This window comes from Microtus oregoni, unplaced genomic scaffold, assembly GCF_018167655.1.
Source record: "Microtus oregoni isolate MIOR12 unplaced genomic scaffold, Mior012 000016F_ref0000370, whole genome shotgun sequence".
NCBI classification, from domain to species: domain Eukaryota; kingdom Metazoa; phylum Chordata; class Mammalia; order Rodentia; family Cricetidae; genus Microtus; species Microtus oregoni.
In genome coordinates, this window is record NW_024543075.1 from 22,968,360 (window position 1) to 22,993,216 (window position 24,857).

General features: G+C 49.3%; 1 protein-coding gene and 1 pseudogene across 2 annotated transcripts in view; both read right to left on the reverse strand.

Moving 5' to 3' along the window:
- The window catches only part of Scnn1b (sodium channel epithelial 1 subunit beta), a 63,651-nt gene that overhangs the window by 4,395 nt on the left and 34,399 nt on the right, over window positions 1–24,857 (reverse strand). For both annotated transcript variants that reach the window (XM_041666915.1, XM_041666916.1), the window contains exons 2-7: window positions 20,915–21,233; window positions 15,273–15,540; window positions 13,061–13,251; window positions 4,357–4,460; window positions 2,130–2,293; window positions 1,800–1,907 (exon numbers count right to left, since the gene is read on the reverse strand). In XM_041666915.1, coding sequence (XP_041522849.1) covers window positions 1,800–1,907; window positions 2,130–2,293; window positions 4,357–4,460; window positions 13,061–13,251; window positions 15,273–15,540; window positions 20,915–21,225 — 1,146 coding nt within the window. In that variant the 5' untranslated portion in view covers window positions 21,226–21,233. The remainder of the gene's footprint in view (window positions 1–1,799; window positions 1,908–2,129; window positions 2,294–4,356; window positions 4,461–13,060; window positions 13,252–15,272; window positions 15,541–20,914; window positions 21,234–24,857) is intronic.
- LOC121458169 lies at window positions 18,021–18,117 on the reverse strand (annotated as a pseudogene).

Sequence of the window (24,857 nt, forward strand, 5' to 3'; positions counted from 1 at the left end):
CTTCCATCTAAAGCTGGGTCCTGCAGGTGGTATGAGCAGGGGTGGCCTTCCTCAAATAAACCTCCAGTGAAGGGCCAGCACCCTTCTGAGGTCTGTCCACACAGAGACCCGGAAAGAGGCAGGCAAGCTGACTCAAACCTGCTTTCTTTTGGGTGGTGGGGAGCAGGATACCCAAGGGAAGTAGAGGGGTGATCTTTAATGGATCAGAGCAGAGGGGAGACAAGAGTCCCCAGCCCTGAGAAATGTATGTAGTGAGGACACTTTCAAGGCCCATTGCCCATGGTGTTTAGGTCATTCTGACCCGGTTCCAGTTCACTCACAGACCAGCTATGTGTCTCGAAGCAAGGGATTAACTTGTGAGCCTCGGTTTACTCCTGGAGAAACAGGATGCTAGTCACACCTGCTTTCCAAGGTTGGCGGACTAAGCACAGCAAAAGGCACTTAGTATGTGATTACTGTGCTCTCTGCTTCTCTGCTGTGCCTGTCCTATGTGTTGACAACTATGACCTCCAACCCATGCTCACTCCTCATGCCTCTGCCTACCCCATTGTTCCCTTCTTCCCTGCTCCCTCTCCTCCAGATCAATGCATCTGACTTCTTCCAGAGGAACCACTGAGGTCCCCACTGGCAGGAGGTGGGGCTGGCCAGCCCATTCAGAGGTGTGGTCAAGAAGAGACCACACAGACTTTTCAGTGCCTCTTTTGGAAAAGAGGTGCCATCCCCATGCTGTGGCTGAGGCTGGGGTAACCCAGGCAGCTCCTGGTAGAAAGTGGGCAGTAGGTAAAGCTTCTGACAGGGTCTAGATTTCTCTTCTTGCCCTGGAAGTAGCAGGCTCTGAAGTTTCCTTTTCCATGTTCCCTGCCTCCCTGGGCTGCTCTGTCTGTTTGTCCCTTCCTCTGGAAGCTCCAGAGGTGCCCAGAGTTCTCCATGGCAGACAGAAGCCCATAATATAGGAAGCGGCCAAGCTAGCTGATGTTGGGGGCTGTCATGCCAAACTCAGGGCTCCCAGACATGGAGGCAAACACCCTTCCCTTGCCTTTGTTTTCTCATCTCCTCAGGCAGGCTGGACTTGGGGGGAAAGTCAACAAGCTATCCATTTGGTCCTGTTTGCAAGATTTGTTCTCTCCTCCCAAGCCTGTAGAGGGAAGGTTACAAAAGCCTACCTCAGAGATAGAGGAAAGCTCCCAGCTAACAGCACTGAAGCTTGAGGACAGTTGCCTAAGAGGGGCATTCTCCTGTTAATTGGTGAGGCACTCAGTTCAGGGCATGTGCAACCTAGGGGTGCCCCGAGGATGTAACATGTGAATTGCCAAGCGCATGGCCAACCTGGGCAGTTTATACATTCATAAAAGCTGCTGTTGTTGGCATCCTGATATCAGAGAGCGGCTGAAGAGATCAGATGGGGAAATGCATGCAGATCCATCCCCAGCACTGAATCTTACACACTGTGAGAGTTCCATCCTGGGTGTTCCCCGAGGGAAGTCTGCTAAAGAGATGGAAGAGTGGCTAGCCCTGGGCCCTGGGTGAGAACCCAGAACCCTTTTCTTTGCAGTACCATGGTCCCTGGTGCTACTTACAAAGGTCTGCCTGGAGCTCATGCCTGTAACCCCATTACTGAAAAGGCTGAGAAAGGCAGATTGTAAATTTCAGGCCTGCCTGGGCTACATAGGGTAACCCTATCTCAAATAAGTAAGTAAATAAGAAATAAAAGATCTGGCAGAGCCAGCCCAGCTCTCACAGAGAGCTGAGGTAAAGGGGACCGAGCCCCGACGGTCACCAAGCCTGCGGAGCCTTCCTACCTGGATGGAGTACGTCGTGTTGTAATCACTGTACAGGTTCTGAATGGCGACGTCGGAGCCGTTCATGGTGCAAGGGCTGTAGGGCTCCCCCTTGCGCTGCAGCTTGTCCTGTGGAGAGAGGTGGCTCATGGAGACCCCTGGTGGTCTCCTATACGTGTTTCGGGAGTTGCAGGTCCCAAAGGGCTGGAGGGGCTCAGCATGTCTAGAGCATTGCCAGATACTGAGGTCTGCACTGAGGCAGAAGAATGCTACTTCCAGGCCATGGTAGGACAGGGGAGCTTCTCCCCTCAGCCCTCTCCACTCAGGCTGCCCTGGGGACCCCTGTTGTACCACCAGCACCCCGATGGACGTCTCAGTTCCCGTCAGAGCGTAGATGCCCTCTTCTTTGATGAAGGGGTATGTCCGCTGTTCATGAAGCATCAGTCTGGCCCCTGCTGTGGACGCAAGGAAGGGGACATAGTCCTCTGGGCCGATGTCCAGGATCAACTTGAGACCTGTGCGGGAAGGATAGGGAGGGCAGTTGACATTTCTCAGATGGAGGGGAGACCCGCCATGCAAGTGTTCACGCCTCATTCAGCCAAGGGGATCCTCCTGGGCTCATGTGCCCCACCTGTAGTCTCCATAGCACGCCCTGCCCACCCGTGGTACCCAGCCCATTCCCTCCACGAAGACAGGTGACCTCATTCTCCCCCATTCAGTCCTTCCCAGTGGCCTTTTTCCTTCCTGTTACACCCCTGAAGATGCTTTTCCCTCACTCTGGAATGCTGTTCCCGCCCTCTCCTTTCTTCTGGAACGTCCCACTCTTTCTCTGGCTGCAGTCAGTATCACTTCCTCCAACAGCCTTCCTGCTTGTTCAGAGTCCTCGGTGTGCCCCCTCCTAGCTCTAGAACGTTCCTTCCCAGGACCCGCCTCCCTCGTCTTCTCTTTGTCTGTCTTCTTCCCAGCTGGGCTGCCTGGTTTGGAGACAGACTTGTTTCCAGCCCTGAGCTTGGGTCACTGGGGTGGCCATCTCTGCCCGAGACAACCAGAGCTGCCACTGGCTTAGCACTTGCTACATAGTATGTGTTAGTGAGGTGCTCATTTAGGACAGATCTGGCTAGGTAGCCCAGGCTGGCCTCAAACTGGTGATCTTCTTATCTCAGCCTCTTGATTGCTGAGATTGCAGGCTTCTGTTATTATGCCTGGCTATAAGGTGCTTTATTACAAAATATCCCTATTATTGAATGCTCACCAAAAAACCCATGAGGTACTATAATTATCCTAGTTTTACAGGTAAGCAAACCGATAAAGAGGTAAAGGGACTTCTCCAAGGCCACATTGGGAGGAAAAGAATTTTCTAGGTTCTAAGGGGGCCCACTGGCTCCTTATTGTAATTACGTATCTCCCAAGAGAATAGTTCAGTCATCTGTTGACTGCTTTCGCTAACAAGGGCTGGGTTAAGGCGGTCAGCTCTGTGGCCTCCTCTTGGCCAGTAACTATGATGTTCAAGGAAGGCCATCTTGCCTTTTGATGGTTAGGAGTGTCACAGCCTGAGACTGTGCTATGCCCCCAAAGTGGGTGTTGGGGTGTGGTCTGAGACGTGTGGTCATCTATCTCACGCCAGCCACTCAAGTGTTGGGATTACAGGTGTGCACCACAACAGCCAGCATCCCCCAGCCTTCCTCTAGAGCACAGGACGGTGGAATGGGGACCTGTCACCAGCCATGTTCCACTGCCTCTCTACTCCTTGCTCTTTCCTGCTGTTGGGCTGCTCTTTGTTCTGTCAACAGTCAGTGACCTTGGACCCATTGTGTAAAACCTTTACAGGGTGCCCAAAACAGGCTGGACATTCATGATTTCCCAATCAGATGAGGTGGCCTCTTAACACAAGGTGTGTGACTCAGGAGTTAAAATTGTTGCGGGCCACTCTTAGCTACCATGTACTGTGTTCTCAAGGAAGACATGGATGTTTTGAGAACGTATCATAGCCATGTGTTGTGACAACAAATTAGGAATACCAGTCTGGACCCCAGCCTCGCCATAACCTAACCTTAACCCTAACCTTCACCTAACCCTTACCCTAACCTTAACATTAACCTAACCATAAACTTAACCCTAATCTAACCATAACCCTAATACTTACCCTAATGCTTACCTAACCCCTAACACTAACCCTAACCTAATTCTAATCTTAACCTAACCATAAACCTAACATTTACCCTAACCCTAATCTAACCCCTAACACTAATCCTAACCTAATTCTAACCTTAACCTAATCATAGCACTAACCTAACCATAACCCTAATATTTACCCTAACCCCTAATACTAACCTTAACCTTATCTAACCATAACCCTGACCTTACCCTAACCATAACTATAACCCTAACCCCTAACCCAACCCTAACCCTAACTTCTAACCTAACCTAACCCTTACCCTAACTCTTACCCTGGGCAGAGGGCTCCCCCAAGGGGGTGCTGCCCTGGTCTGCTGAAGAGGGGGTAGGCCGCTGCTGCCCACCTTTCAAACCCTTCAGAGAAGCCATATCTCATAGTGTCTCCTTGCACACCAAAACTCACCAAATTCAGTCCCAGGGTTGGCAGAAGGAAGCGCCATCTCTGTCATGCCCCAGTTGAAGATGTAGCAGTTGCCGTAATCTGGGTAGAAGATAGGTGTGAAGTTCCTGAAATGAACAGCAGAGGCTGGAGGGCAGGGAGCTTTGCCTGGGCAGAGGGCTCCCCCAAGGGTGCTGCCCCATCTGCTGAAGAAGGAAGTGGGGCCTGCCTTGCAAACACTCCAGAGAAGGGCAGGAGGGAGAGGCTAGAGTAGTCTGCTCCACGTGGCCCACAGCAGGGAGACCCCTGGAAGGCTGTGAGGGGGAAGGGAGCAAGTCTCTCCTGGCTGGGGCTGGTTTTGCCTTGTGGCTTGTGAAGGAGAAATGCTCTCAGATCCTTGTCTCAGTTACTACACCTTCAAAAGGACGAGGCCTTGTCCTGTCCCCTTCTGCTTTTACCTTTGAGATCCATCTCACTGTGCAGGCCACGCTGGCCTGGGCATGGAGAACCTAGGCCCTGCCTCTCCAGGGCTGGGGTTCGAGATGTGTGCCACTCTGCCTGGCTTTGTGGCAGCTTCTTGCATCTCTATCCAGGCTAGGGCTTTCTAAAACCATGCTGTTGCCATCTTCAAAGCAATCAGAAAGTCTCTCAATGCTATTGATTAGATATATAGTTCCAATTTCCTTTTGTCTTGCAAAGATTAAATTTGTTTATTTAAATCAAGACCTAAATAATTTTAAGGGGTGGTTTAATTATAACTGGTTAATAAGCCCTGTTAATCTCTTTTGACTGTGTCTCTTGGGCTGATAGGAAAAGCCCAAACCACATAAGCCTGACAACCTGAGACTGATTCCCAGGACCCAGAGTGGAAAGGAGGAAACCAAGCATTAAGAGTCATCCTTTGGCCAGGTGGTGGTGGCGCATGCCTTTAATCCCAGCACTCGGAAGGCAGAGGCAGGTGGATCTCTGTGAGTTCGAGGCCAGCCTGGTCTAGAAGAGCTAGTTCTAGGACAGGCTCCAAAACCACAGAGAAACCCTGTCTCGAAAAATCAAAAAAAAAAAAAAAAAAAAAAGAGTCATCTTCTGACCTCCACGGATACACCATGGCCATCATGCACATATGTGTGCGTGTACACACACACACACACTAACAAAATCAAATGAAAAGTTTCAGTTTGATCCAGGAACTACTGAAGATGAGGAAACCTTGTCCAAATGCGATCACACAGAACAGACAGGAGTGTGGAGGTTGCATTAAATAGCAGCACAGACAGTCATCAAGGACACAGACAGTGGGGAACTTGATGCTATTGGTAACCCAGTTCCTGCAGTAAATAAATTGTGTAAGAGACGAGGAAATCACCTCTAGACAGAAACTCAAAATTCACAGTGTGTGAGCTCAAACTGCATGCTCACTTCGTGTGTGCCAGCTGAAGAGCGGTTTCATAGACGGTGAAGGACTTGGAAAGAGGAGTATGAGTCTCTAAAGACCGAGGATGGGCACGGAGAAGCAGTGGGTAACAAGTTCCCAGAGCTGGGAAGTGCAGAATGAGATGAATAATAGCAAGGCTTCTCTTAGGAAGAAGAAGGTCTGATGTGTACGGCACAGCAGGACCATGGCAGTTCATGAGAGTGTGTTACATCTTTTACACAGAGCTGGAAAAGAGGGCTGGTGTGGTGGTCCATGCCTGCCATCCAAACACTCAGGAGGCCGAGGAAGGAGAATCTTGAGTTTGAGACCACCCTGGGCTATGTAGTGAGATCTTATTTCCAAAAACAAAACAAACAAACAGAAAGAAACAGTTTTTAACAACAAAAACCAGAAGTGAGGTTTCCCACTGAAGGAAGGATAAGTATTTCAGAAGGTGGAGATGCCTAGATTTGGTCACTGTGTGTAGTAGTAGGGTATGGTCACACTGTCCCCAGATAGGCAGGACACATGGGTACACACACACAAACACACACACACACACACACATATATATACACAACATATATGTGTAAACAATACATCCTATCAATTAAAAAAGATTATTTGATTACAAGGAAAATCACAAGCTTGGTATAGCGGTGCATGCCTGTAATCCTAGCACGGGGCTGAATTGTTCTTCCACCTCGGCTCGGCTCCGTGATGTGGATGCTCTCGTGTCCGCAGAAGTAGCGCTAAAGTGTATTTCAAAGGATGGACGGATGGCTCATCCAATAAGTGTGCTTGCTGACAAGCCTGACCTCCAGAGTTCAATCCCCCTGGACCCTTGGGGACAGAGAACCGGTTCCCGCTGGTTGCTCTCTGACTTTGGAGTGTAGGCTGTGGCAGAGACTCCCATGGATAAATGAATAGACAAATGTGTTTTCAAAGTATTCCTCAAAACAAAAGCAAGAAGAACCCCCAAGCAAATACCTATGTATCTACACCGTTCCTTTATATTTATTAAAAACAAGCAGGAACAGAGTAAGTCCACCAAATGTGAGAAATTTAATGTCCACTGATGTCCCAAACCCCAAGCCTTTATTCTGTGATGTTTACTAGCAATTTTCACAGCCAGGCCTGTGCTGCTTTGGTTTACATCATCTCACTTGGCCCTCGGGATAATGAAGTGTTATTCTCCACATTTTTTGTTTGTTTGTTTTGATTTTTTTTTTTTTTTTGTGAGACAGGGTTTCCCTGTGTAGCTCTGGTTGTCCTGGAACTCTCTGTAGACCAGGCTAGCCACTCAAAGAAATCAATCATCTTCTACCATGTGGGCCCTAGAAACTGACCTCAGACTGTCAGGCTTGGTGCAGGCACCGTTACCTGTTACCATCTCACTGGCCCTAGCTTGTCCAATTCTACCTAAGGCTCAGTCTCTGGTCCAAGCTCCCCAGGACTCCTGTTCCCCTTGTTCCCCCACAGCTTTCCTGCTAGACTCTCTGCAGAAGTCCTGTTCCACCTTTGCTTCCTCCACCCTGCCGTGGAGCATCAGGGCTATTGTCCCTGGCAGTGTGGCAGTGACTGAGGCAAGGCACACCCTGCAGACCCCTCGGCTCCGTCCCTGTCATTCACTGCACTTCAGCCACACTCCAGATGTTTGTAAACACAGCCCTCTGCACACCTGCTGTTCCCGGCAGCTAGAACATTATCTAACCAGCCCATCAAATAGTTGATTTCTTCATTTCCTCCCGTTTCAGCTCCTCTGAGACTCCTGAGTGCAGCCCCCCCCTGCAAAGTAATAGAACGCAGCTGACTGTGACAAGGAGTTAGGAATTGATACCCCCTCCCACATCTCCACCTCTTTATTACCTTCAATTCAGCACAGGACTGGGAAACACACCGATTTATTTGCTTGCCTATCTGTTACTCCAGCAATGGACCCTGAGCCTAAGGAGAGCCATGACCTCTGGTACTGGCTCAGAGTCATCTGCCTTGAACTGACTTCTGACTTTGTTCTTTCCTAGTCCAGTGAACTTGATGATGTATTTAGTGTCTCTGAGCTCCATGATCACCTTCTATGTGTATATCCCAGGGACATTAGCAGCAACTACTGCCTTCCAGGACTGAACTGAGGGAGAGATGCCTGGCAAACTGTGACATGCAAAACACCGTGGCTGGTTCTGTTCACACCTCTTCTTCCAGGGTCCGGCTCACAATGCAGCAGCACACTGACATTTGGTAAATATTTGCTGACTAAATTGTGGTATGTGATAAGGACATTGGGAAGAGATAAACTGGGGGGTAGAGATGAGTCAGGGAAGGTGTCTCAGCCAAGCCAGGGCCTGAGGAGTCTCAAAGGCTGAGGAAGAGGTGGTAGAGTCTAGTGGGAAAGGGAAGGGTATGTCCTGATGGGAGCATAGCACCAGCAAAGACTTGGAGGGGAACAGGTGCTCTGAGCAGACACCACAAGGTCTCATACTGTGTGGGTCAGTGCTGAGCAAACAGGCTGCAGCCAGGCCCTGTTCTGAAGGGAGAGGCCTCACCCCAGGCTGTGAGGACATTGTGTTTCCAAGTGACTATCTCGGGCAGATGCAGCCCAGAAGGGATCAGGAGACTGCTAGGGTGTGGCCAGTCCCCCACTGCCAACTGAACTCTGGGCTGTCATCTCTGTCCACTTCATTTGTTGGTGATGCCTGTCACCTAGAAAGACAACTTTAGTAACCTCTAGTTCCAGAGCAAGCATCCCCTCTATAAACATTTTCTGGGATAGGGGCCATGAATGCAGAGGCCAGCAAGCAAGCCTTCAGAAATGACTGTGAGACAGCTAGGGACACTCATGGTCCCTTGCAGTGTCAGGTACTCTGGAGATTTGAACTTAGGAGTTCCATGCCAGACTGGACATTATATCTAGAATAAGAGAGGGAAGGGAAGGGGGGAAGAGGTAGGAAAAATGGCTCCACTGGTGAAGTATTAACTGCCAAAGCGTTAGGCCTGAGATTAGGCTTCTAGCATCCATGAGTCTACTAGCCCACTCCCCCACATCTTGTGATCATTCGCTTCCTCCATCAAATCATAAAACTCACTTCCAGAATAAGGGAAGGAAATACCCAAGTGAGGAAGATGATGCTGTGTGTGCTATAACCTGGCTACCATGCTCCACGGGTTGTGATTCCTTATAGGCATCAGGTGTCCTCTGGGGCAGGCTTCTGCCAGCCCGTCACTCCTGCTAAGATCAAACAGGTCCACCCACATCAAGGGCTTCCCCTGAGACATCCAACCAGTGCTCTAAAGCACTCAAGGTCACCCCCTCACAGAAGTCGGAGAAATGGTCCTACCAAAGAGGTTCCGTGTTCAATGCCACCTGTCCTCCTGGATGGAGTCCTTGGCAGGAAAATGTCGCGTGGGAAAATGGATAAAATCAGAACAAAGCAGGTTGCTTCCTTCCTAGAGACGCAAGTTTGCATACTTAGCTGTTTGCTTTTGCAGTGCTGGGGATCTGACCCAGGACCCTTATGTGCTAGGGACTCTGAACCTCTACCGCTGACCTATATCACATTCATCTTCTTAATTTTGACAGATTACAATTGAGAGGCAGAATGCTAAGGAAAGAGATCACTGGCCAAGGGGTCAGAGTTCTATGTTCCGGTTTTGGCAGGGTGTGTGTAGTTTATATGTGTGTGCATGGGGTTTATATGTGTGTGGTGTGTGTGTATATGTGTATGGTGCATGTGTGCACATGTGCACGTGTGTGTTGTGTGTCTGGAGTCAGACCGTCAGCTCGCAAGCCCCAGGGATCTTCCTGCCTCTGTCCCTAGTGCTGAGGCTGCAGGAATGTGCAGCCATGCCCAGCTTTTCACATGGGTTCCAGGGATTCAAATTCAGGTCCTCTTGCTTGCATAGATGTGATGTTATCCCCTGAGCCATCTCCTCAGTGCCCTGTCTGCCACTTTTCAACAAATACGAAGGAATTCCATAATCAGCTTGCTTTTTACAATGAGGTGGGAGCGCGTCCTGGGTCCCAGGCACAGCTCTAAGCCTTTACTGCCAGCCCACTCATTCAGTTCTCGCAGGAGCTGCTCATCTTTAGATAAGGAAATGGACCCATAGAGAAGCTAAGTGACTTTCTGATCTGTCGTTTGGGGTGCAGTCACTGCCAAGATGCAGACGTTTTTTGTAAAGGCCCTTGTAGGAAGTGGGTGAAGTCTTGAGAGAATGCGTGTTGTTGACATGGGCACAGCCTTGTCAAGTACCCCAGTGATGCAGAACCATGGGGGTGGCCAAGCCTTCTCTGGGGGAGGCCCAGAAGGACAGACAGCCTTCCTCAGGGCTGAGCGCAAATGTTGGCAGTGTGCAGAAAATCCCACCATAGCTTTCTCCCTCTGAGGAGCAGGCCTGAAGACTCCTTCCCGACAGAGACTGCTCCTACCAAGATCAGCTAAACATATCTCCTGGATCTAGCGGGCATAAGCCAGGCCTACTTGTCTATCTGTATGTAATAATCCTTGTTCAGTTGTATGTAATAATCTCCCTCCTTGTTCACCTGTATGTAATAACCTCACCTCCATGTTCTGCTGTATGTAATAACTTGCCTTGTTCTGCTGTATGTAATAAGCCGTCTCCTTGTTCAGTCGTATGTCATAATCCCACCTCCCTGCTCAGATGTACATCTTGAAGACGCTGAGCCTCCAGGATGCTGCAGCTTCTCCATTTGAGAGCCCACACCACACGATGACAGCTTTTCTGTGTCTGTGTCTGCTCTTTCTTCATTCCCTCACTTCCCCAGTGAGGTCAGTCCTTGAAGCCATGAGAGATCATGGCAGATCCTTACAGGAAACACCATGACACTGGAGGCTAAGCCCTCGGACACTAAAGAGAATGCTAAGGCCAGAATTCAAGATAAGGAACAAATGGCGGCTGGATTTTGTCTGACTACAGCATTCAGAAGGAGTCCCTCCCTACTTAGCTTCTGTTGAGGAGGGGTTAAGAAAAGGAAGGTGTCTTAATGATCCTAAGGACAAGCTTAAGAGACACAAGGTTAAGCTGGCTATTCTGAAACACTGTACAGTGACAATGGCACAATTTGTCACCTTGGTGGAGATGGCTGGTGCTTTCCCTGGTAGTCACTTGGACAGACATTACTAAGGCAAGTGTTGTCTGACTGACAATTGCATATGAATTAATAAAAGAATAGGAAGTGATAGGGGAGAGAGAGACAAAGACGTATACAGAGAGAGACAGAGACAGAGACAGACAGAGAGAGAGAGAAGCTAAGTGGTTGGGGTGGGAGTGTCTGAACACGCAAGTGCTGGCTAATGTTCAAATCTAGACTGCATGATGTCTCGGCGTAGCTCTGATGCATGCTCCTAACTCTGAATCTTTCCTCGGAGGAACATTTATATGGCCAAGAGAGGGCACAGAACCAGAGAGCAAGGAGGCCAGGGATAGGAGCATCAGGAGCCCAGGACAGTAGAAGGCAAGGTCACAGTTCCACTCAGTTCCCACTCAGGAAGCTGGGGAGTAAGGGACAGCCCAGATGCAGGTTGGCTATGGTTTCGTGACAAGGTGGCTGGGTGGCCCCTTTTGTTCAGAGGCTTGGCTTGGGAGATTTAAAAGGAGTGGGTGGGGAGGGTGACTTCAGATAGCTTTGTTTTCTTTCTTTTCATTCTTCCCCTTTCCCCTCCCCTATCCTCCCAACCCCGCCCCATCTCTCTTTCTTCCCAGGGTCTCACACAGCACAGCCTTGAACTCCTGCTCCCTTGTCTCACCTGCTGGGACTACAGGCATCTGCCGCCATGCCTGGGTGTCTGAGCTCCATCTTCCATGAATTATAGAGGCCTCTGATTCTACCACTTACCAGTGGTGTGACTTAACCTCTTTGAGGCAAGTGGGAAAAATAGTACCCTTCATGGCTTGTTGCCGGGATGAATTATAATTTCATATGTGAGAAGTGTTCAGAATAGAGTTTGGCCCATAGGAGGTCCAGTAAACAATGCATCATGACTGAATTTGAATTCCTTATCAAATGTGGGTTTAGTCATAAGAATAACTAGGTGAAATCCAACCTGCCTCAAGGCAGGCCTGTCCTTTCAATGGGGTATCACCATGCCATTATTACAACCATGGGGACCACCGTCTTTCTGATTTGCATTATGGGACACTGGTTCTATATTGCATGGCGTGTGTGTGTGTGTGTGTGTGTGTGTGTGTGTATGTGTGTAGCCAAGGAATTCTTGGTCCTCCTGTCTTTGCCTCCTGAGGGCCAAGACCACAGGTTTATACCATCACTTTTGGTTTGATTGGCAACTCCATGATACTATGTGCAAGATGCCTGCCAAGACACCTGAGTAGAGAGGAGGGCAGAGGATCTGTAGCTCTCGGCCAATGCTTGGCTGAGCCTGTGGAAGGTTCGGGATTGAGCCTATGGTTCTTGGAAAATGAACCTGGATGCAAGCCATACACCCAAGCATGAGATTTAGGAAGGTGGCCCAGTGTAGCCACAGAATTGGGAACTGAAGTGAGATCTCAGACCAGGAGGACACAGTCGCCATGTCCAGGCGAAGGAGACAGGCTTCTGTGGACAAGCTGGAAGATAGCCCAGACTTCCTGGGTCACTGTCATCCCCTGCCCCTCTGCCACTCTCTCACCATGAAGGCTCATTATAGGGAAGAGGAGGCACTCCAGCCCTCATAGACTCTACTCTATGTGCCAGTGTGGACCTAGCTATACACCTGAAGCGGCGGGTAAAAGGGTTTTCCTGTTTTAGAGAAAAGAAAACAAAAGCCAGACAATGCCAGGTGCCCACCCAGATATGCCATCAGGTGCCCACCCAGATATGCCATCAGGTGCCCACCCAGATATGCCATCAGGTGCCCACCCAGATATGCCATCAGGTGGTTGTACCATCCCTCAGCTGTTGGGAATTGTAGACTAATGACCCAAGGCCCCTGTTCCTGGGGTGGCCAACAGCCAAGTCTGACTGCTGGGAACATTATGAACGGCCTAGACCCACTGCCAGTGGAACAGCTCTGTGTTTTTATTCATGCACACAGCAGCTCCTCTCCTGAATCAGGCCAAGCCCAGACTTCCCCCAAAGTCATCACATCCTTGCCTGTTCTTATCTGCCTTCCTCATCTGCCCTTCCTTACCGACTTGAGCCTATCTCAGACCCATCTCCAACAAGCTGCAGCAAGACACAGAGGCACAGATCAGCCTGTGTGCCGTAAACAGCTACTGTAGAGTTGGGTGGGTCTGACCCCTAGCAGGCCAGGCTCCTAACTCATTCTGTCTGTTAGAGCAGGGAACAGGAGTTGCTCTCACCGATAGCTGCAGGGCTCTGTCCCAAAGAGGCAGGCTAGGATTATGCGATCAGGGGCATAGCCCATCCCCACCAGGTCCTTTCGAGGCACTTGTGAGAAGATGTTGGTGGCCTGCAGGATGTACCACTCGGTCACGGCCTGGGTGGCACTGGTGAAGTTCCGGAAGGTGCACACAGTCCCATTGTCGCTGCACTGTGGAAGGGAAGAGGGGTTCCTGAACCCAGCAGGGAAGGGCAACGCCACGTCAGCTGCCCATGGCTTCACCCTGGTGGCGGGAAATGCGCTAGAATCCTAACTCACCCATACTCAGGGGCAACTCCAGGCTGGACATACACAGCCACCACTGGTACTCATAGGCATGGACACGGGACATATGTACAGAGATATGGCTCCTCTCCGACACATTACACATACAGAGGCATACAAAGATACACACTCACACACAGGGGTACACATTCAAACACACATGGGTACAAACACATATGGACACACAAGCACACACACTCAGATGCACAAACACACCTGGGTACACAGACACACAAACATACATGGGTACACACAGACATACTCAAACAAATATGACTACAAATACAGACACACAAACACACATGGGCACATACAGATATACTCTCACACACAAGCATACATACACTCACACACACAAACACATACACACATGCACGCACACATACATACACTCACACACATACATGTACACACATGCACACACATGGACAAACACGGACATTGCGGTCGCCCTAAGAGCTAGTGAACATATAGGCTTGGACTGAATTCTCAGACACGTAACCTGTGACCCCAGCCTAAAGTGTGGCATCCACTCCTGGGCTCCCGGCCATTTGCTGGGGGCTTTGGAGGCTGTGAGCAGGTTGCTAGTGCAAGGCAAACAGTTGCCCCTCTGGAGGCTGCACACCTGACCCTTGTTAATGCCAAGGCTGACCCTCAGGGTAACCAGGGATGCTGCCGACAATGCAGGCCTGGGGCCCTGAACTGCATCCGTGGGCTCTCCAGGGGTGACATCTGGATCATGGTCTGGCTCGTGACAGAGCTCTCGGAGATCCCAGATGAGGCTTTCTCCCCCTGGGGCTGTACGAGCCGGTGGCACCTCAGCCTCAATGTGGGCAGTGGTTTCTTGGTCTCTGACTGCGTCCTCCCTAGTCAATCCTTGTGAAACTGATATCACTTCTGACTCCAGAGCATGTGATCCAGAAGTGGCCAATCACTGGAGGCGGTCCCGTAGCCCACTGTGATTTAAGCTGAGATGTGACCAGAGGAGTTAGCCCAAGGCGTTTGACTGGCTCTACGGAGAAAGAGAAACTGTGGGGAGAGATTGCTGTGATGTCTGCAGGGAGGACACGAGGCCTGAGCTGAGATGGAGGGCAATGAGTTCTCATGAAAGCCCCTGAGTGCCTGGATCCATGCATGCCTGGACCCGGATGGGTTCTGGACATCTTTGTGACATGTGCCAATGGCTCCCTGCTTTGCACAAACTCGTGCAGAAACTCGTTTGAGCTGCATCACTCTCATCCCAGGGTCTCAGTCAACACACCAGCCATTTTTACTTTTTAATAAATGCTTGCAAGGCTCAGGGAGTCTTCCGGTTGATAAAGTGCTGGTAGCACTAGCAGGAGAACCTGAGTTGGATCCTCAGAAGTCACATGAGAAACCCAGACAGGGGCTGAAGAGCTGGCTCAGAGGCTAAGACCACTTGTTCTTCCAGAAGACCCCGGTTTGATTCCAGCACCCTATGGTGGCTCACAGCCATCTACACCTCCAGTTCCAGGGAATCCAGCACCCTCTTCAGACCTCCATAGGCACCAGGCACATACATGATGCATAGACATTCACGCAAGCAAAAACACTCATATACATAAAATAAAATAAATTGAAAAATAATTAAAAATACGGTGAAAAGGGGTTTGTTTGTAAACTCAGAGCTGGGGAGGTAGAGACAGACAGATTTCTCAGGCTTGCTGGTCAGTTAGCCTCGCCTATGGAGAAATGACATCTGAGGTTGTCCTCTGGCCCCCGCCCCTACTCCCCCATGACAGGTACACCTGCAAATACATCCACACACCCCTTTAATCCTTTGCATATGTACAAAACAGGCTTGGGTCCTCTCAGCAAATCTTAGATTATTAATGAAAATAGATTGTCACCAACCTCTCTGGAGGGCCTGTGCTTGGGGAACTTACCAGCTTCATGGCCACCTTGCACCCCTGGGCATTGCAGACGCTTCCTGGGGCTGGACTGCTGCTGTTGTGGCTGTCCCCAAACAAGTCGAGGACCAGTGGGTGGTCAGGGTTCCGTTCGTCAATGAAGACCAGGGGTGTGTGATTCCAGATGGTGAAGTTCAGGGCACTGGTGGTGTTGGTGTGACCAGTGCCCGGAGCCAGAATCTTGTCCAAGACCGCTTCCATCAGCTCATCCAGGTCCTTCAGCAGGTGCTTGACTTTGGAGTACCTAAGTAAGAAGAGATTGGGTCAGGTGGGCAAGGGGCCACCACAGAAAGAGCACGCAGAGCTTGGGGTCTTCTTGCACGCCAGAGTACAGGAACTTGTTGCCACACCAGGGCCTGGTGATGCACACCTGTAATCCCAGTTATGCTGGAGGCGAGGCAGGAGGAGCGTAAATTCAAACCCTGTCTGGGCAATGTAGTGAGATCCTGCCTCGCTCTGTATTTCTTAAAGGGCTAGAGACACGTCCTAGGGATAGCATGCTTGCCAGCATGTGTGGTGCCCTGGGTTCAGCTCAGACACCACCTCTCTCCCACGGCACCCACGTGTCTCTCTGTTGTCCACTCAGTTCTCTCATTCACCAATACATATTCAACATCGTCTATGTGCGAGGCGACAGAGGCAGAGACAGCCGCGAATGCCCCTGGCAGTGAAGAGCTGTCTGTTGATGATGTGTCATGGGTCAGATGTGTGGGGCTCTTTCTTTCCGTTGCTCTTTGTCACAGTTTGTCACCATCCCCACCCGCAGACAGGGAGGCTGGCTCTTGGAAGCCACTTTGATTTCTTGGATGACCCTGGGAATAAGGGGCAGGGCTGAAGCTGGAGTTCAAGTTTGGTGGTGGGCTCCAGCAGCAGGATGGGGGGTTATGCTCAGGGGTTCCCCTCAAAGCCTCCTCTCAGTAGAGGAAGAGGGTGGAGAGGGGGCAGGTCTGTGACCTGAGGACCAGGACCAATCATAGGATGGAGAGGCGGTGAGACTGTGAAGGTGGCTTCTGTCTTCCCTCCTCCCCCCAGGGGCTCCATGTTAGAAGTGTGACCAGGCCCTGTGGGAAGGGTAAGAAAGTGTCCCTCCTTGAATGCATTGGCACAGGAGACCACTTCCTAAATAGAACCCCAGTAGCACAGACACTGAGAGAAACAGTTAATAAATGGGACCTCCTGAAACTGAGAAGCTCTGTAAAGCTAAAAACATGGTCAACAAGACAAAACAACAGAAAAACCCCACACTGGACAGAGAGCTGATCTCCTAAATATACAAAGAACTCAAGAAATTGGCCATCAAAAGAACAAATAATCCAATAAAAAATGGAGTACAGACCTAAACAGAGAACTCTCAACAGAGGAATCTAAAATGACTGAAAGACACTTAACAAAAATGCTCAACATCCTTAGTCATCAGAGAAATGCAAATCAAAACAACTCTGAGATTCCATCTTCCACCTGTCAGAATGGCCAAGATCAAAAACACTGATGACAACTTATGCTGGAGAGATTGTGGGGTAAAGGGAACACTTCTGCATTGCTGGTGGGAGTGCAAGCTAGCAAAGCCACTTTGGAAATCAGTATGGTGATTTTTTAGAAAATTAGGAAACAACCTATTTCAAGCAATACCACTTTTGGGTATATACCCAAAGGATGCTCAATCATATCACAAGCATATGTGCTCAACTATGTTGATAGCAGCATTATTTGTCATAGCCAGAACCTGGAAACAACCTAAATGCCCCTCAACTGAAGAATGGATAAGGAAAATGTGGTACATTTACACAATGGAGTACTACACAGCAGAAAAAAATGACAGGCAAATGGATGGATCTAGAAAACATTATATTGAGTGAGGTAACCCAGATCCAGAAAGACAAATATGTACTCACTCATAAGTGGCTTTTAGACATAAAGCAAAGAAAAACCAGCCTACAGTTTACAACCCCAGAGAACCTAGACAACAAAGAGGACCCTAAGAGAGACATACATGGATCTGATCTACATGGGAAGTAGAAAAAAACAAAATCTCCTGAGTAAATTGGGAGCATGGGGACCATGGGAGAGGGTAGAAGGGGAGGGGATAGGAAGGGAGGGGAATAGAGAAAAATATATAGCTCAATAAAAACAATTTTAAAAAAAGTTTCCCTCAGAAAGAATTGCGGTGGTTTCTAATATTATTGTATTAATAATCTCTCTCTCTCTCTCTCTCTCTCTCTCTCTCTCTCTCTCTCTCTCTCTGTGTGTGTGTTCATGTGAGTGTGTGTGTGTGTGTGTGTGTGTGTGTGCGTGTACTACATGTATGTTGTGCCCATGGAGGCCAGAAGAGGGCATTTGATTCCTGGGGCTGGAATTATCCTCAGTTGTGAGCATCCAATGTGGGTGCTGGGAACAAACTTGGGTCCACTGCAAACTTTCTTAACCATTGAGCCATCTTGCCAGTCTCTGCTGTTTTTATTTTTTCAGAATATGAGAATTGACTACTGTTTCCATTGTCAAATTTTATGATCTTGGTCTTTCCTTCTTGCCTTTGTACAGAGTTGAAAGGAAGCCATCGGCTACTTCAACAACTTTAAAGCGGACTCCAGGAATCTCAAGACCCTTTCAACCAAACCCAGCAACCAGAACTTCATCCTCAAGGATGTTCAAGCAGCCATTATTGGGCACAAAAAACTGTGATCTGCTATTCTGGATGAGCTACACCCTGACACACTTCCTGATAGCAGAAACATGGAACCCTTCACGAATGGCGTGTCAGCCTTGCACAGGGGCCATGCTAATCTTCTCTGTGTTGTTCCATATGTTCTGCCAAAGCGAGCACAGTCTCTGCTGTTTCTTAGACTAGGTCTCACTTGTAGTCTGAGCTTGCCCTGATCTCAAGATCTTCCTGCCTCAGCCTCCTAGGTGTTGGGATTGCAGGCCATGCTACTTGAGCCAGGTGGTTAATGCCTTGGGCTCTCTTAGGCTCCCAAAAGCTACTCAAGCAGAGGAAACCCTCTAAAAAAGATGGACCTTCTAGGGCTTGAGGCAGTGGCTCAGGGGTTAAAGTGCTTAGCGGGAGGACTGAGTTAGGTCCCCAGCATTCATGTAAACAGATACGCATGGTGGACTACACTGCACTTTAGACCCGGTGCTGGGAACAAGGAGACAGGCAGCTTCCCATGGAGAGCCCAGTCCCACAGAGAAACCCTGTCTCCAAACGCAACATGTGCTGCTCCCTGAGAAATTACCCCAAGGCTGACCCTTGATCTCCACACACAAATACCAAAGTCTAAGAAACTTTGGAGGACTGGGAAGGTAACCACAAAGTGTGAACTCTCTTCTAGAACTTTCCTTTGGACAAGAATATCCTCTGTCATTCCACTCTTGAATTTTCCAGGCTGTTTTACCCCCAGGCCTTTGCACACCTGAACAGTGCCTCTATCCCTCCTGGCTAGCCTTAGACAGTTTTTTTACTGACTGGCTGCCTACCTGTGCCCCCAGTCCTGGTTAGATGGGGGTCTATTTGTCATCACACCCTGAAGCCTTCTCATTGTGTAAGAGACAGCATGGCAGAGTGGTTACAAAGTGGCCCTTCTGGAGTTAGACCAGGTTTCTCACACTGGGTGGTTGAACAGATGTGCTCACCCCTCTGCAGATGGATTCCCTCACCTGTGAACTGGGGTTGCTACAGGAATGCCTGTCTCCAGGAGGGCTGTACATGAAAGAATTGTACCAGTTCCCCTAGGCATGATCAGACCAAGCACTGGGGGAAGTGGGGATGAGTTTTTTGATCGTCAGAGTAATAACTCAGTATTCTTGGAAAAATCTTTTAAAGTTTAGGGCTTAAAATCTAAAAAAAAAATGTTACTTTAGTTTATGTTCATGAGTATTTTTCCAACATGTGTGAATGTACACTGAACACTTTCAAGTGCCCGTGGAAGTCAGATGAAGGTTTCAGGTTCTCTGGACCTGGAGTTTAGATGGATGTGAAGTGCATGTGGGTGCTGGGAACGGAATCTGATCCTCTCGAAAAACAAGTGTGTTTAGCCCCTGCACTGTCTCTCCAGCCTCCAACGTATCTTTTCTTTTTTTTTTTTTTTAAATTGTTTTATGTCTATGGGTGTTTTGACTGTATATATATCTATGCACCATGTGCATGCCCGGTACCCAAAGAGTCCAGAAGAGGGCATTGTATCCCCTGGAGCTGGAGTTGCAGACCATTGTGAGCTGTCATGGGGGTGCTGGGATTTTAACCTGGGTACTCTGGAAGAGTAGTTGGTGCTCTTAACTGCTGAGCCATCTCTCCAACTCCAGTATGGAAAAAAACCCTAATGGTTGTTTCCTCTGACAGGTTTCCTCTGCGGAGGGCGGGGGGTTGGTTCTGTTTGGTGCTAAAATTTCCAGCATGCGAACAGTGGTGCTCAACAGTAGATGCTCAGTAAACACAAATGCAGGATCTAGATGTGGCATTGCGGAAAACAGGAAGCGCCATTTACACTGTATGTGGCCTTGTTTTTGAGACTGGTTCTGGCTGTACAGCCCAGGTTGGCCCGGAATTCATCATCCTGCTTCAGCCTCTGAATGCTGAGGTTATAGATGTGTGCCACCATATCTGGCTTATAGACATGTATGTAGCTGCAGGCATGAAGGGCTGGGGAGTTGGCTTAGTTGGTAAACTGTTTGACCTATGAGTATGAGGACCCGAGTTTGGTCCCCAGCACCTATATGAAAAGGTGTGGCAGAACAAATTTGAAATCCCAGGACTGGTGTTCTGGAGAGACATGGATCCCTGGGGCTTGGAAGCCTGCCAGGCTATGCTAATTAGTGAGCCTTGGTCATAATGATAAACCCTGAACCTCCTCTCACTGAGGCTCAGGTATCAGCACGAGGAGGAGGTGGGGGAGTCAATGTCTGTAAGGAAACATTTGCTGGATGTGACTGCACATTTGTGCCTGTGAACTCACAGCAAGAGCTGCACAAGATCAAGCCAAGATCCCAGCCTGGAAGGGAGAGGGGGTCGTGAGATTCCACAGCTAGCTGAGTAACTATCAGAAACTGATGGCCGCTGGGGAGGGTAGATCAGTTTCCTTCAGAGGTTTGGACCCTAAGAGGCTGCCTGTGCTTCTGTAGATGTTCCTACACCCATGCACACCCAGACAGCACTAAGTAAACAGAAGGGGAGAGAGAGAGAGAGAGAGAGAGAGAGAGAGAGAGAGAGAGAGAGAAGAAGAAGAAGGAGGAGGAGGAGGAGGAGGAGGAGGAGGAGGAGGAGAGAGCACACACAGGACAAAGAGGTGGGAGATAAGGGAGGAACCAGAGAGAATGGAGAGGAAGTACTGGGGGGTGGCTAAATAAACTATTTTAAATAGGAGATGGACAGTGCCTTAGGCACACGCCAGAGGTTGACCTTTTTCCCACTCCAAAGTTACTTAGATCTAGATACACTGTGACTCTCTTTAAGTGGAGGAAGCTTAGGATTTTTTAAAACATCTTATATGTTGCAAAAAGTGGAATAAAAAAAGGGAAAGAAAAGGGAAGCAACAAAATGGTCTATGGAGAGAAAGGAGAAATGGGAAAGAAAGGAGGAAAGAAAAAAAGGGAAGAGTCGAGCCGGCTCTGCTCCAGGGACCACCTACTGGAAGGGGCTGGAATTGCAGACGGTGACCGCCGGGAAGTTCATGGTCTTAAAGCCCATGGAGAGGGAGACGCTGACCTCCCAGCTCAGATAGGTCTGGATGAAGACGCCCCACTGCCAGCACACCAGGCAGGCGAAGAGCAGCGTGAGCAGGAACCACATGGCCTTCTTCTTGGGGCCCTCGCAGATGATGCGTTTGGGGCCGTGTGTGTTGGTGTTGTTACAGTACCACACGAGAAGCTCCTTGTAGGTATAGCCCGGGCCCTTCTGCAGCCGGTGCAGGCACTTCAGCAAGTACTTCTTCACTGGCATGGTGGCACCTGCTAGGACATGGGATGCCATCAGACAGGACACTGTTGGGGAAATCACAGGCCAGGAGACTGGTTACATGGTCCAGCCCTTTTTCCCTCCCTCCTTTTGCCACCCGCCATCTACCCTTCCACCTCTCTGTCCACCGAACAGAAAGCCCTTTTTGAGTGACCACAGCATAAATGAACTAGTGTCTCTGGACTCAGTGATGAACAAATCAGACAAGGTGTCTATGCTCCGCCTGGCCCTCTGCTCCCCTCCCCCAGCCCATGCTGGCCTTGGATTTACCTCTATCCCCCTGTCTCTGCCTCCTGCTCATTGTGGGATTACAGGCAAGCACCACCATGCCCATCCTAGTGACTGAGATTTTTTTTTGCCCCCAGGGAATGCCCATCATGATGGACCAGTTGCTAAATTTCTCAGCTCAGGTTTCCCACGTATAAATGTTGACATATCTGTTTCTTTCATTTCATTAAAAAATTACCCTATCTTAAAATTTTTGTTTTATTTATTGAATTTAGTGTGTGTGCAAGTGTGCCAGTGCATGCTTGTGGACAACCTTCAGGAGTCTGCTCACTCCTACCATGTGAGTCTTGGAGACTGAAGCCAGGCCATCAGGCTCAAGTAGCAAGAGCCTGAACTGCTGAGCCATCTCTCTCCTCACTCCCTTTCTTCAGAGGAGCTAAGCTTGGAGCCCTATGCATGCTAGGCAAATGCTCTGTCACCGATCTCCGTCCCAAGTCCGGCCACAGCTAATTTACGGAATTGCTGAAACGGTGAAAAAAAAAAAAGCATGCAAAGTCCAGAGCTCGCCCATCCTAAGCGAGGCATGAACTGACGGCTTTCGGACTCAACCAAGTGGAACCTAGTGCCGCTAAAATAACCCAGCAGAAATGCTGAGCTTCCGAGTGGGACAAGCACAAGGGCTGGGGCTCTGCACCATGAGAGGGTGATGGTTAAACATGAGGTCTCTGAGTAGGCACAGTGGTGCCTTTTTGTAATCTCATCATTTGGGAAGCTGAGGCAGAAGGATTGCCATGAGTTACAGGCCAACTTGAGCCTCAGAGTGAGACCCTGCTTCATGAAAAGCAAGGGCCTGGGGTCTAGTGCCATGGGGGAGTACTTATCTTGCCTGAGGGAGGCTTTGGGTTCCACAGCCAGAAAGAGGGGGAGAAGACAGAGGGGGAGGGAGAACTGTAGGGAAGGAGCGACAGAAGGAAGGAGGAAGGGGGAGAGAGAGAAGGAGAGAGAGATGGAGAGAGAGGAGGGAGAGATGAAGAGAGAGAGAGAGAGAGAGAGAGAGAGAGAGAGAGAGAGAGAGATCGGTCTTGAGTTCCCATCCCAACACTACAAAACATGAAAATAAAAAAAGAAAAGAATTAGGACTGGGAATGTAGCTCAGTGGGCAGAGTTCTTGCCTAGCATGCACCACAAAGCCCTGGGTTTGAGACCCAGTACCACACAAAGTGGGTGTGTGGTGCAGAAGGATCAAGGTCCTTTCCAGCTACATAGTGAGTTCAAAGTCAGCTTGACTATATGAAACCCTGTCTAAAAAACCAAAAGTAGCAAGACTTGACTGTCATCCTGATTCTATATGTATGTAACTTGCCCGTAAGTTGGAGATTCTGAGGGGGGCAAGAAAGTTGGTTCATTTTGCTAATCAAAGGGAGGTGGGTATTAAGTCTTGAACTTAGAAAGAATGCTTCAGCACCTCCGTAGGTCAGGTTGGACTGGGGTGGTGGTCTTAGACCATTGGGTGATCAGGGAAGAGTCTTAGACTTTTCTAGCTCTGTCTCCTAGGGACACAGGAGGCAGAGCTCATGCAGAGATTACTAAACTGATGCCACCACATGGCACGAGTGAGCCTCAGGGAGTCCGCCCTCCCCCCAGCAGTCACTCTAGCCCTGGGTTCCTGCTGTCCCAGCTTAGTCCACCTCTAAGGGCAGCAGAGGCTATTCCTCTTGGAAGCTATCCTGACTCTGAGCTGGCATGACACTCTCTCTCTCATGAGAGTCTCTTCCTACTGGGACACTATGGTGGGCCATTTGGTACTTGCTGATCCCATCCATACCCCCTCCTCCTTCCCCAACAGTTCAGGGGAACCCTGGCCTCTCCATGAGTGGCCAGGATGGCCCCTGCCATTAACCCTAGGGAATGTATGTCTTCCTTAGCCATTGTCATGCAGACCCCAGAAACTCAATGCGGCCACTTCAGGCTAGAACAACAGAGGAAGAGACCTCCCCTTTAGCTGAGATTTCTGACATAGTAGTTGCTGTCACCACACAATAGAACAAAATTAATATGGGCATGGCAGAGCCTCAAGCCACTAAGATGCCAGATCAGCATCTGGACCTAGCTGTGCCCGAAGCCATTCCTTTGAGGGCTGTGGGGCCCAAGATGTTTTTTTCTTATGCATGCTGATCCAAATTGTTAGAAGGTTAAGAGGAGCTCATCTCTTTACCCTGTGTTACAGTTACTCACTGAGATGGCTCCTTCCTTAAACTCTCAAGCTTGCTGTGGGAGCGGGAAAGGCTGCAGCTTTCCTCCAGCGTTAGACTTAGCTCTCCACGGAACAGCCAAATAGAACATGCCAGGCACCCCTTTCTGCACTGTCCAAGTGTATTCACGCCTAATCTGGCTACAGTGGCACCCTCATCTTTCCTCCTGCAACCAGAGTACCAGGGACCTTGCCATTTCTGCGGTCTTCATTCTCTGTGTGAATCAAATTCCATGGCCTCCAAAGTCATTGTGGCTCTAAGGTGAGCATTTACAGACTTCTCCAGCTCCAGCGTCCCTCAGCCGGTCTGTCCTCTGCTCTCCTAAACCGTACAGCAGCTCGCGTGTACAGCAGCTCGTAATAGTGTCAACACACGGACTGTTTCCGGCCATTTGCAGCTGCTTCGGCCGTCACTTTCCCCTAACCCATTATTCTCATGGCTGGTAAGTGCAAAGAGAATAAGGCTGGCCTGTCTGGAACACTCCAGCACTCCAAGGCCTCCTAGGAACCAGGGTGTTAGGTTCCACTGAATTGTCTGTGGCAGGAAGAAAGAAACAAAGGGCTCCTCTTGGGTCCTAATCTTTTCCATTCTCATTTAATCCTTCTGGTTCAGTCAAGGAGAAAGTCGAAGCTCTGATCCTCGATAATCTCCCAGCTCAGCCGTGGAGCCTCAGGCTCAGAATACAGTCAGGTACAGCATCCGTTTAGAATATGCAACATTTGTGTTTTCACTGAGCTGATTTGTTTATTTATGTTCCGAGACCACCTTGTCGTTCAATGCTGACCTCGAGCTTTCTAGTAACCTGAGAAGGGCCTTGAACTCCTAAGTATTCAATCTTTTGGAGTTCTGGGATTTCAGGTGTATGCTATCATAACTGTCTTGTAATTTATGTTTAATTTAATATAATTTTTTTTATGAAGCTGGGGAATCAAACCTATGGCATGCTAGGCAAGTGTTTTGTCACTGAGCTGAATCCTCATCTCTTTATTATTATTGTTGTTGTTATTATTATTTATTATTAACAGGCACGCAGACAACACACTGCTCACTGGACTTGTTTTTAGTTTTTAAATCACAATATATATTATTTTATGTGTGTATGTATGTGTGTGGGGAATAACCTTGGCTATTGTTCCT